The sequence below is a fragment of the Protobothrops mucrosquamatus genome, unplaced genomic scaffold, assembly GCF_001527695.2.
Source record: "Protobothrops mucrosquamatus isolate PMUCROS unplaced genomic scaffold, P.Mucros_1.0 scaffold_65, whole genome shotgun sequence".
NCBI classification, from domain to species: domain Eukaryota; kingdom Metazoa; phylum Chordata; class Lepidosauria; order Squamata; family Viperidae; genus Protobothrops; species Protobothrops mucrosquamatus.
Window position 1 is genome coordinate 345202 of NW_015386141.1, and position 13893 is coordinate 359094.

At 33.8% G+C, this 13893-nt stretch overlaps 1 protein-coding gene across 1 annotated transcript in view; it reads right to left on the reverse strand.

The window, feature by feature from the left end:
- The window catches only part of PLXNC1 (plexin C1), a 57799-nt gene that overhangs the window by 8937 nt on the left and 34969 nt on the right, over positions 1 to 13893 (reverse strand). Inside the window, exons 13-22 of the mRNA XM_029283478.1 lie at positions 12643 to 12727; positions 10705 to 10911; positions 10404 to 10592; positions 7778 to 7871; positions 6121 to 6222; positions 4982 to 5085; positions 4161 to 4208; positions 3341 to 3441; positions 1692 to 1890; positions 944 to 1090 (exon numbers count right to left, since the gene is read on the reverse strand). Of these exons, the coding sequence (XP_029139311.1) occupies positions 944 to 1090; positions 1692 to 1890; positions 3341 to 3441; positions 4161 to 4208; positions 4982 to 5085; positions 6121 to 6222; positions 7778 to 7871; positions 10404 to 10592; positions 10705 to 10911; positions 12643 to 12727 (1276 nt within the window). The remainder of the gene's footprint in view (positions 1 to 943; positions 1091 to 1691; positions 1891 to 3340; positions 3442 to 4160; positions 4209 to 4981; positions 5086 to 6120; positions 6223 to 7777; positions 7872 to 10403; positions 10593 to 10704; positions 10912 to 12642; positions 12728 to 13893) is intronic.

A 13893-nucleotide genomic window follows, 5' to 3' on the forward strand; every position in this document is an offset into this window, starting at 1 on the left:
AGTCCTTGACTTACGACTGCAATTAAGCCCAAAATTTCAGTTGTTAAGTGAGACCGTTGTTAAGTGAATTTCACTTTATTTTATGACCTTTCTTGCTATAGTCATTAAGTGAATCATTACAGTTGTTAAGTTAGTAACAAGGTTGTAAAATGAATCTGATTTCTCCATTGAGTTTCTTGTCAGAAGGTCTCATATGTGATCGTATGACCTCAGAACACCACAACCATCATAAATATGAGACAGTTGCCAAGCATCTGAAGTTTGATCACATGATCAAGGGGATACTGCAACAGTCATAAGTGTGAAAAACGGTCATAAGTCACTTTTTTCAGTGCTGTTGTAATTGGAACAGTCACTAAATGAGCTATTGTAGGTCGAGGACTACCTGTATTGTCTAGTGCATGAATAACATGCACTCTGCATCCTTGATAAGAAGGGAATGGTATTATGTACATATTTTGAAAGTTGCTTCCTGTTGAAATGACTGATTTGTGGGTGGTGCAATCCACTAAGCTTAGTTTCAGACATAGAATGATAAAATAATTCCACTGAACTTTATGTTATCTCTGATCTATATATACAGCCATGCGTTGATGGTGTTGAGATGTTATTACCACAAAGACAGAATTGAAAAGATAAAACAAATACTTGGAGGTATTTTTATGGAATGGAATTGTTTTCAATATTCTGGGGCTTATTCATCTTCAACAAAAAATATATTAAAATGATAGGATAATTCTTTACCAATTTCCATAACTCCTGGTAGGTGAAATAGATACTAAAGCATATTAAACATCTGTCAATTAAATTAAGTTAAAAAGTCAGCCTTTCTTAGCACTGAATCTTGAGTTTTGGAATACATTATACAAAGCCTTTATTGAAATATATGCTTCTTTCATACAAACTGTCTTGATTCCAGTCATAAAGACATTAGCTAACATACCACTGTGCTGAATTCAGGGGCTTGCCAGAGTAACCAGTCTTCATTTAGTGTGTATAGGGCCTTGCAAGTTATTACATCCACAGGACCCTTGATAATCCTTTGATTTAAAGTTGTTACAAGTAAAAAGAATGGTTCCCCAACTGTTTCCTATGAAACAAAATGAAATACAGTTATTGTCTTTTGTTGCATTTCTTTGCAACTGTTTAATGAATGTGGTGTGCAAAAAATAGGGAAGGGGAAGTACTAATCTTGCCCCACTTGTTGTAGTTCAGATCTGTTTTTGAAAAATATGCATATTCAATTCACACCAAACCTTAAAACCAAGCTATTTCTTTGTATCTATTTGTAACAAATATGATATGTAATGAATTAAATTAACATGCAGTTGTTATGATCTACCAATCAGTTACAGATTTTTTTGCTCATGTCAAAGTGGCTTCTGCAGGAAATATTCAGGAATGTTTAAAGTAATAGATTACTTATGTCTCATGTATCAATCTGAATTTATTTAATGCATACAGAATGCCAAGTTTATGAAATTTAATTTAATTAAAATAAGAGGCTATCTGCAAAACTTGTGCCAGTAATCCACAGTGTCAAAATAAAGCAAGATTGGATGATCAACACTGCTAGGAGACCTAGTGTGCTGCAACACAGGAAAATGTGATCAGGAAAATTTGTATGCAAATAAATCAGTCTCTTGCTCACTGATGTTATATAGCAAAAACATATAATATATAATACTTGCCCGAAGAAAACCAGAAAGGCAAACTGACATCCAGTTTGTAAGCAGCTTTTCTACTACTGATTCTGTACGCCTCAGCATCAGCTTAGGTTGTATATTGCTAGATTGCTCCATCAAATCTTTTGTCAAAACTTCTAGAATATTAGTTAAATAGACTAGATTGGTCTGTAGTGCAATTGTCAAAAACGATGCAAACAAGCATCTGTTTAAAAAGAGGGGAAAAAACAGGATAACAATAACTCTGAGCATTAGGAATTTGATTATTAGCTTACAATAATACTAGCAGCTTGATCCAAACTCACCCACATTTTGTCATGTGCCATACAAAAGCATGAGATGATTACTGGAACTATTAAATATAAAGGGTCTATTTAACAGAAAGGATTGATAACCAAAGGTAGCCTAGTACATCTAAGAGCAGACCATTGATTGGAAAAGTCACCAATCAAGACTACAAATATAAACAAAGTCTGCACTGTTCAGAGAGTTAAGAACCTGAATATTATGAATGTAAACTCTGTTAGCTATTTTACAGCTGAAGAAAAAGACAGGAACCTTATCAATAAACACCTGAGTACTGTTCAAACAATAAAACTGGTTATTCTTTAATCACCTAATGGCTCAAATTACACAAATTATGCAGCAGAAAATTAACTTACATAACTTCACATCTGAATTTAAATTAAAAAAAATGGTTTTACTATGAATAATATAAACCCATTTCCCCATCCACTTCAGTTGAGAAGTATTCACACAATCTCCCAAATGCAAAGGCTAGATTAAAGTGAAAGTATTGATTGATAAGATTTATAGGGCTTATCATAACCCAGGGTGACAAGATGAGAAGAACTGATTTTGACTACTCAAAAAATGAAGAAATCAACAAGAAGAAAGACATTTTCAAAAAACATTTGACTATTTTAACCCCAAAAACGTGAGAATTTGGTGCCTGTTAATTTTCCCAAAGATGCTTTTTCACGAGGCAACTGGACTTCCTTGTTTTTCTTTGAAGATGTTTCGCTTCTCATCCAAGAAGCTTCTTCAGCTCTGACTGGATAGTGGGGAATGAAAGGATTTATATTCCTTGTAGACAGCTGTTCACTTGTATTCTTTTAGCGAGTTGTTAAAGCTACCTGGAAGCTTATCTGTGTCTTCAGAGTCACCTGAGTAGCGCAAATGGGTGAGGAACCTTCTTGGAATTGTTGAAAGAACTGTGTTAGAGACTGCAGATAGATGATGTTGGATCCCTCCCCCTCTGTTGAGAGAGGGCTGTTCAATTTTGACATAGATGACCTCTTTGACCCCTCTTTCAAACCAGCGGTCCTCTCTGTCCAAAATGTGGACAAAATGGTGACCCTGAAGACACAGATAAGCCTCCAGGTAGCTTTAACAACTCGCTAAAAGAATGCAAAGGAACAGCTGTCTGCAAGGAATATAAATCCTTTCATTCCCCACCATCCAGTCAGAGCTGAAGAAACTTCTTGGATGAGAAGCGAAACGTCTTCAGAGAAAAACAAGAAAATCCAGTTGCCTCATGAAAAAGCATTTTTGGGATAACTATGACCTGGATGACTGAGAATCTCCATAGACATTTGCCTGTTAATTTGTCCCCAATTTTGTATAATTTACAGAATTTAAATTTTATAGCATACCTATCTTTCAGATCAAAGGTTTTCTGTTTTTCAAGAATGTGAATCAGAGTAACAAGAAAATGTTTGTTACAAATTAATGCATATAGACCCTGGTCTTTGCTCTGAAAGAAATGAAAGATAAAAATTACATTATTGTTCACCTATTTTTAATGTGGTGTATATTTAATTCTTAAAGCTGCAAAAATCATACTTTGATATTTAGAAATCCTGCTACAGATATTGATGTTATAATAATAATAATCTTTATTGATTAGCCCTTGAGCCATATCAAAGTGCAAAGTTCCAATAACAAATCATTACCAAAGTCTAATAAAAGCAATTTAAAATAAAATTTGATAAAATACAGTTTAAAATGGAACTAGAATAATATATGACTTAAGATGAAATTGGAGTAAAATACAGTCTAAAATGAAGTTAAAATAGAGNCATAAGGTAAGTTGTTTTGATATGGGGATCCCAATGAGTCATTTGTTTGATATATAGACCGAGGAACCTGTCTCTCACACTCTTGTACAAGCAACAATCAAATAGTATGTGAGCCAGGTCTTCTACCTCTGCTGCTCCGCAAATGCAGAGACGCTCATTGTAAGGTATAGAATGGAATCTCCCATATCTGACCATTGTGATATTGATGTTATAAGAAATATCAAAGAGGCAGATAAAGGAACACATTATTCCTCTGAGTAAAACTTTTCAGACTTCTTGCAATATCTGTCCCCAGCTTGGATATGCAATATTTCTAGATTCTGTAAAAAATCTAATATCTTAGAAATATTTTTAAAAGCACAAACAAACTTAAGAGAATGAAAATTATACTTACTAGTGGTTCATTAGAGTCTTCAATAAATATAGATGAAATACCTATAGTCTAAACAAAAAAAAAAATGTGAATATAGTATTAAACATTTTCAAAACACTTGGAGCATAATGATGCTGATTTTGATGAGGTGTTGTGTTCTGAATGTTCCTTCTCTAAAATACAGTGACCTGAATTTTTTTAGAAACTATAGGCTTATAAATTAGATGCATACTGAAAGCTACACATTCAGTCTGTGGAAATCATTTCTTAAGAAAAGAAAAACAAAACCAATGCTGGTTCAAAACTGAAGTGTCTCTCATCTGATTGTGTAGGGGCACCAGGAAATACTGGCCCTTTCTGTAGCTGGAAAGTTCTAAGTTATGGCTACTCAACAATGAAGAAATCAACAAGAACTTGCTAACTTTAAGACTGGCTCAGGAATTCTGGAAGTTGAAGTTGATAAGTCTTAAACTTGCCAAGTTTGGAGATCCCTGATCTAAAACACTGCAGTATTTGTGCTTTTTCTTTAATACAAAAGATTTGCATAAGATGGGAGGGAACCCTGAATTTCTTTTCTATTTTTATTACCTCCATATTCTACCACATTAAAGGAAGATGATGCTTTGCAAGTGAGTTGATGAATTAGAAAAACTTTTTTAGTTACAAACTGAATGCCCTTTAGCATTTTAAAACAGTGTAAAATTTGAAGCAGATCCTTATCAACTATCTGATTTGTGAAACGTTGGTTGTTTTCTCCAGATGTTATTTTTTGTAGATTAAATTTAAAAAACTGAAATACATTATTTCAATTACTTGTTTACTATAGACAAATAATCATTTACCTCTGGGAAAAAAGTTCTATGAACAAAATGCTTGTAGTCAAGAAATGGAATTGTTCCAAAACTATCAATTATATCCAATTTTTCAACTTGTAGTTCAACAAACCCTATAAAAGAAAAAAAAAGTCCACTGTAGTGTTGATGTTTATAATGTAACATCCTAGTAACAGTTTTCAGTGTGATTCTGGAAAAGAATGATAAGGAAAGGAATGGTTATCAATATGTGCCTTTGTCCGTATGTTTGTGTAGATGTGTTTATTTCTGTGGAATATGCAAAACTGACTGTATCTTTTTAATAGGCAGATTTTTAAAATACATTTTTGTGTACAACACAGTAATGACCAAGAAACTAAATAGCAGTTTCCATTAAATGTTGATCATCAAGAGAAGATTAGGTAACTAGAAAGCCTAAGTAGCACTCAGCAGAATGTGGTGCTTTTTTATTAGTTTTTAACTCAGGGATATCAAATGATTATTTATTGTAAGATTAGCAATAATACTCTGTGGAAAAGTTTAAATCCAAATCCCAATAAAGACAACCATGCATTACATGTCAGAACAGGCTCCTACAATCACATTAAGATTTAAGATAAACACATAAAAATAGTTTCTCTGTTTATCTGCAAAAAACTTAGTATGAGATATTTAGGGAATGGCTTTTGTTACATTAAATTGGGGAAATCAGGTCTTTTAGGTGTAGCTAAACTTAACATTATTGCAAATGCATAAACCATTTGTCTATTCTAACAAATTTCTTTATGTATTATTTGTGATCCTGGCAAGGTCTGCATAGATTTATCTATTACTGACCTCTTTCTATTAGAGTAGACCTTGTAGTCTATGTTTGTTTATTTGTACATATAGTTCTTGTTTCCTACGAATAAGGGGAGATTGGCTAAAATGAACACAGAAGCATTGCAACAGTAAAGGCAGCTTATGAAAGGATTAAAGAATATTAAAGGTTTTTTGAGGAAAAAGATGCTTCCTCCACAACTCTATAATGTGGTGGGGTAATTTACAAAACCAAAATTCTGTATTTGATATAATAATAAAATAATTGCATAAAAATAATGCAACAATTCTGGGAATTCTTACATCCAAGTGTCAATTCATTCACATGCATTCTGCAGATATAAATTTACCTTCCCGTATTTCTTTACGAAGTTCACATTCTAATAGCTCCAGATGTTCACTCAATTTTCGATTTAATTGTTTGGACTTTCGCTGGGTGACAAAAAATGCAACTAAAAAAAAATAACATTAAGCTAACACAGAGGTGTTAACATGTCATCTGTCCTAATAAATATATATTTATAATTTGTTTTAAAAGGACAAAAATAGCATTTTAAAATATCTGAAAACTGGTGCAGTTCAGAATGGCCAAGTTTAAACTGACATGCAATGTATTTAATGTATTTAAATCAATACATTAAAAGTATCTGCACACTACAAAAACAAAGAATAGTAATAGGACTGTAGTTAGTAATAGAAGCCCTAAGCATTCTTCAAAATTTTGGGAATAGGATTTTCCTACAAATGCTTTCCTTTTTGTCATCCCACACCATCACAAATCTTGACAAGGTTTGGAGGCCTCTGCCTAGAAGGGATAATCCATGGGGTATTGGTGGTGGTTTGTTCTCCAGGTTTGTGGTTTAATTTTTGAAAGTTCTGTCACCACATTAGGTAACATCATCAGCGGAACTTTGGTTGAAGTGTCTTGCTTCAGTTCTCTTCTGATTTTATAAATCTTATGTGGTCAGTTAGTCACGTGACCGACTAGTCACACTGTGTGAGGGTCATCTGGTGCTGAGGTCACTCTGACTGGACATCATGTGAGTTGGCTGGTGGTCGACGCCAATCTCTCGATTGATCCAACTTCTTACAGAATCATAGGCTGGTTGCAGATAGATGTGTTTGTTGATTGACCAGGCTTTGACAAATTGTGGCATATAGTGGCATAACCAATAATTTTTGTTCTGTCCAAGTTGAACTGGTATTATTCAGTGTTGATGTGAGTCGAGATCAGGGATTTGTGGTTATGTCGACAGATTGCTAGTTGGTGTTCATGGATTCTTGTGCACAGTTGTCATCCTGTTTGTCCAACAAAGAATTGGTTGCAGTTGTTGCATTTGATCTTGTAGATTATGTTGCTGTTCTCTTCTTTCTGTACTTTGTCCTTGGCTCTAGACAGCTCTTGTTGGAGTGTTGATGTTGGTTTGTGGACCGCCATTATTCCCAGAGGATGAGGAATTCTGGTCCCCATTTCTGACACTCTTTTGATGTATGGTAGAGTTTGTTTCCATGCTGTGGCTGACTGTGTGGTATGACGGGGTCTGGGTAATGTGTGTTGGAGTATGAAGGTTTTGAGTAGCTGTTGAAGAAACATTCAGAAACTAAACAACAAGCCCAGAGAACAAACCACCACCAACATCTCCCAGACGAACTACAAATATTTTTCACCAGTCAACAGGGTTCATTATGCTGATGGAACTAAAGAATTTATATAACTCAGTCTGAGGCTTTGGAAAGGTTTTGCATATAGCAAGGGAGAGAAAATAATAGGATGGATCATTAGTCAGATACAGTATAAGCAGAACTTCTTGAGTTGTGAGATGATTATAGGCAAAGTGCTCTCTGATGACTCTGAGTGAATTTAGCTGATGGTTTTGGTGATCAGCAGTGCTTTGAGCTATATCAAATGGCTTGGTTTATTTTCATTTAGTTTATTTTCATTGGTTATCTTATACAACTCTGTTTCGTAACAAATTAATGGACAGAGATAAGTATGCAATTACTTACCCACAATTACTATTGGGATTAACAAAAGAATGTAGAAGAATGAATAATTCTTGTTTTCATTAGGAACTTCATACACAAAATTCCCCACCTTGACCTATGGATAAATATGACATTGATTTAAATAATGTATATTATTTATATATTATATATTTATAGAAGACTGCAGTCAGTATATATTGAATCTGTTACAGAGATAAAAGGAATTGATATACTCTTTAAATTTCTAAAATAGTTGATAGTAATGTTTTAAATTTATTTGATTATCTTGTCTTTTTACTTAGAGAGCATTCAAGAAAAGCATTATTGAAAGATAGAATTTACTTTCCAATTAAGCAATGAGAGATCTTTCCCAATTATGGAATAGTATGCAACATAAACAGAGTCCAAGCAAGCATTTCTCCTCTCTCAAAATCAAGAGCAGCTATCCTATATTCTAAGCATAAAAAATGCAGATTACTTGTAATATTCAGTGTGTAGATATTCTGTTAATTTAACAAATTAGTTTCCTGGTTATATGGAAAATTGCAGAGAAATTATGTGGGCAAATAAGACTGAGATTCTATAGAGAGAGAGAAGCATACAGAAAAAGAGAAAAAACGCAGGGCTAACTGTAATATTAAATTGTATAGTTCAAGATATAATACACTTTTATATAACCTGCAAAACAGAAGAAAAGAAATGTAATGCTACTTTATTCTATCAGATATTATTTTCTGCAAGTAAATATTGTCCAATTATAGCTAAAAGCACAGGATTGTTTTGCAATAATATATGTCATGATTAGTGAAATCTGGTATATGGTTTCCGTGCTTTATTTAAGCACTTTATTAATTCATTAGTAAAATAATGGAAAAGTATTAAAGAAATTATTGAGACAGAGGAAGAAATGAAAAATTCTATAAGGCATTATATTGATTTTCATACCTTTTGATTTTTTTCATAATGATTTGGAACCAGGGATAGGTAAATTGCTAGCCAAGTTTGCTAATATTATCAAATAACTGGAAGCAGGAAAGGACAGCAACAAAGTTACTAAAAGGCTATTTCCTTATGGAAGAAGAGCCAATGAAATAGTGGAAATTAGAGGCAAATATATGAGCGATGGATACAATGTGAGATATAATTCAATCTGACATGTATCTCCTTGATTAGATTTGAATTGTCTGTCTAAAGCTACACACCTGTGGCTAGTTTCAACATAGGTTAACTGAAATAGGTTTAAATAAGTCCTCTTCTCCTTCTCTTTCCCCCTAGGGCTATTTCAGTAAATAAAAATGAAATCTTAAGTCAATTTTGTTTACTATTGATTATTTTTAGTCACAAAGATGCAAAAGAGAAGTCATGTCTACACTACCACCATTTTCACTTCCTAAACCTCCAGAAGTCATCCAAAAATGATTCATGATCATCTTAGCGTCTGCCCTCAAAATGCTGAACAAGGAATTAAAATGACTGTTACACATGTCCTGCAGTAATGAAAATCCCTCCAGAACCATCCCATACAAAGGGAAAGGAAAAAAAAGGAGGGGGGGAGGAAAACCCTCTCAGTTACTTGGCACATGTAACTTTGCAGAAGATAAAGAGAAAATAAACTTTTGTCAATTTCAGCACTAGCAGCTGTTGTTAAGGAAGTACCCCAAAGCCACCATGTTAGCATTCCAGTTCCAGAACCGGAATCAGGAAAGTTTATTTTCAATAAGGAAATAATGTTCCAGAAGAACAATCCTAGCTTTCTGCAGTATCATACACTCCATAATTGAGACAGAAATAAATCAATACTATGCAACGCTGAAGTTACAAAGAGTCTGGAATTTATTTTGATTGGTATGGAATGTGTAGAAATGTTCTAAGTAAAAACAAAACAAAACAAAAGCTTCCAAATGCTTGCTTATAGAATCCTGCTCCCATAAGAATAACTTTTGCTATGTGCCTTCATGCAGCATCTGAAAGGTATTTCTCAACTGACAAAAATCTTGAATTAAAAAAATACTAGAGACACATCACAGTTTGAGAAATTGCATTGACACTGCAACACTGAGAGAAAAGCAGAAGATATAATTTCGTTTTAGAGATATGCAGCATTTTATCCAAAACAGGGGAAATGCCTTGGGATCAGTAACTGTTCAACTATTGAACTTAAAACAGGTTACACTTTTTCCTGATCTTGCACAGTGCTGCATAGCTCCTGAACATCCCAAATCCTAAATGTGTATTTTCCATGGACCACACTGGCCAATATGTATATTTCATATGAGCCAGGAAGAGTACAGATTCTCTAAGGTGTGCTGACAAATATAGCATATACATCCATATCAGATCCAAAGTGTTTTTCTGTTTTGGATTTGACTATGCACAGCTTAAGAGTTTTAGATTAGATGAATGCTTAGATTCTAAAATGCTTAGATTCAAGCATTACTCACATTGAAAGCAATGTAATTCTATCTGTATGTACATAATGCCAAGGACTGTTTCCAGGAAGGAGACATAAACATTTAGCATATGGAAAAATCTAATTTTGAAGTATCAGTATATGATTTACAAATTCAGAGACATATTTTTAAGAATAAAATTTAATAATACAAACTTAACAAACAAAAAATATGCAATCAATGCAATATTTACTCACATAAACTTTCATGCTTGACTTGTTAATCTTGCTGATAAGGTTTTTTTCCTGTCTAGCTCTACAGTGTATTATGTTACGAGTAGCTGTTTTTGAAATATTTTGGACATTGAATGTTATGTTGATCAGATTGTTATCAGATAAGAAAACTTCAAGTTCATGTCTAGAAAGATTTAAGTTGTCTTTTTTTTTCTAGAGAAAGAAATAAAAAAAAAATAGAATGAACCATACAATAAAATCCAAACAATGAAAATTGTTTAAAAGAGAAGTTTTAAGACAAAGAACTTAAAAGCCCATAACTTACATGTATTTTCAATTCCAGGTCAGGTTCCAAATCAGTTATGAGTTCATAATGAAGAAATTTAGGATCAGGATAATATTGAAAGTCAACGCAAGATATATTAATATTTTTAACTTTAAGAATAATGTTAATAATCTTGGGTCCTTTCTCCACCTTAACAGCTGGGGTTGTAAAACTGCATTCAAAATTATTTTTGTAGCAAGTAAAATGCTAAAAAAAAACAGTATTGAGAAAATTATAAATTATAGTAATACACACACACACACACTACTGTTAAATGTTGATCTATGCACAGTTCAAATGTTTAAACTTCACTTAATTCAGTGAGATTTGATATTGCTCATATACAGTATATATTCATACGTTTATTCACATACATTTTAAAACACCACTGAGCCATCAGCAGCCTAATTAACTTGTAGACTGAGTCATAACTGTTTTAAATTATATGCACACAAATACAAAATACATTCACATCGAGATTTGATATTTAACACAAAACCATTAATCAGATGATGTTTTATTTAGAGATGGTGATAAGCTATTAAAACTGTTTTTACTTGCTGGGACGAAGGGGAAGTTACTTAGCATCATTCCGGACTGGCTCAGGGCATAAGAGTTCCTTTCTCCAGAATTGGCTCCAGTTGGTGCTGATAAGCTCTGTTGTGCAGGTCCCCATAAGGGCCTTGCTTCTCTCCACTCTTATTTAACATTTTTATGGAGCCACTGAATGTGGTCATCCAATGGCACAAGATCAGGTATCATCATTATGCTTGGTCAGTCAGGGATTGAGAGGTACAGCTGAGTGTTTTTATCAGCTGCACCTCTCAATATCAACCAACCAAGGATGTTCTCAAATTTCTTTCTCAGTATCTGAAGTCTGTAGAAGCTTGGATGGAGAAGAAATAGGTTTAGGTTAAATTCTAGTAGGAGTGACTGACTAACTGTGGGCTTTAGGATTCCCAAGTCCAAGCTGTGGATTTTCCACATTGGTTTTAAATGGGGTTGTACTCACAAATGAAAGCAACTATAATACAGGATAATGTTGCAGGATCCAATCTGGGTTGGTCACTGAGACCAGAGGTTTAATCTTCCGAACTTTCAGACTTATGCTGGAGCCCATCCTCAGGGAACTTCTCTTTCACCAGAAAGTTGCAATGCCCAAGTCAGAACTAGCGTACAACTTGGGGATATCCTAGATTTTGGATCCTGTTCAAAAAGTATGTGGTAGGCATGGCTTGCAAAATTTTGTGTGGCAATTGCATCAGTCTCTGGATTGGGAAGTCCAGCTCAAACATTTGTTCCCCAATGAATGCCCTTTTGGATTACTGCTACATGCTGTGCAATATGACACTTCCTTAAGAACTACACAGTCACATCTGTGTTCACCCACTACTATCCAAGCTGTATTGATTCCCAGTAAGTTTCCCGGTGCAATTCAAAGTTCATGTTATCATCTATAAAACCTCTCATAACAGTTTGGGTTACATGGGAGAACCATCTGTGCCCAATTATTTCTGCCTATCCCACAGAGTCTGCATACGACAGATGTCATTTGATGAGACCTACAAAGCACTTTCTCTGTCTGCCTTGTAGAAAAGCATAAGCCCCTGAAATTTGGATGGCCCTGATCTACTGGCTTTCTATAAAGTCTGTTTTTTTCTCAGGCATTGGACAGGATAGTTAGAGAACCTGTTTTTAGGGGATTGTGGATATTAATATCCATGTTGCCTCTGGTGTGATTTGTTTTGTCCTGTTTTCTGTTGATATTTTTATTATTAATTTTAATTGTAGTTCAACATCCAGATGCATATGTTGAATGAGTGGCCTTATAAATCTAAATTCTTTACAAGCACTATCAATACATTTGGCCACAATATTCATTTTGATTCATTTAAAGGCAGAGACACCTGGAGGAAAAAGAAAATATACAATACCTACCATTAGGTTTTGTGGAAAGTCACTTAAAATAACTTCATCTGCAATACTCAGATATTTCCCATGTATAGTCACATTGCGACCTCCTCTGGGGGGGGACAATGAAAAATAATGTTAAAATTGGAATTTCTTCATAAATAAAAATTAAAAAATCATACAATCTAATTTTCAGAGTTGAATGCAAAGTACATTAGCTCAGAAAATCAAATTTTAATCTCAAATAATCAGGCAATCTACACATTTCTGGTTTCAACTATCCTCTCCTACAGCTCTACACAAAGTTTCAGGCAACTCACTAGCTGTGGCCTTAGATATTGACAACACTTAAAGTGTATAGTATCTACACAATAAAACTGAGCTTATAACACAATTCCTGCAATATATAATTATGTTTCTAAAATGTGAATTTAAACATTCAGGTGTTCAGTGCATTACAGAAAGAATCACCAAAGAAAAAATATATTATTAAAAAAATATGCATAATATACCACAAAATATTTCAGAGCATATAAGAGAAAAGGCTCAAAATGTATTTCTTAGGTTACTTTCGCCTTAGAGAAAGTAGCACATGGCATTCAATATACAAGAGTACAAACAAAAAGGCAGGTAGAGAAAAACTTTTTTTTATTGCTCAGTAACTCTGTTACCCATGTAAAAATACACAACTGAGGGCACATATGTTGTTTTGATTACAGAATTATTTTTCATGCTGATATATGTAACAGAGTTATGTGAATTTGCTTCGCTACTAAAGTTTCTAGTAACTTGTAGTTTAATAATAGTAAAAATGATTTTATTTTGATCTCATTTTTCTAGTAATGTGAATTTGCTTTGCTACTAAAGTGTTCTAGTAACTTGCAGTTTAATAATAGTAAAAATAATTTTATTTTGATCTCATTTTTCTAGTAATACATTGAAAAAACTTGCTGGACATAAAATGTTTCCTGTTTATGAGAAAAAAAAGTGAGGAGGAAGAGGGATTTCTATAGCCATGTCATGGTACAGAAATGTTCATTGTATTATTTGCACCCATTTGCTATTTGGGTATGGCAGAGGAATAATAAGCTGCTTTACATAAAAGGGAAAGTTGTAAAGCAGGGGTTCTCAACCTTGGCAACTTTAAGACTTGTGGACTTCAACTCCCAGAATTCCTCAGCCAGCAAAGCTGGCTGAGGAATTCTGGGAGTTGAAGTCCACAAGTCTTAAAGTTGCCAAGGTTGAGAACCCCTGTTGTAAAGGGAGAGAGAGAGAGAG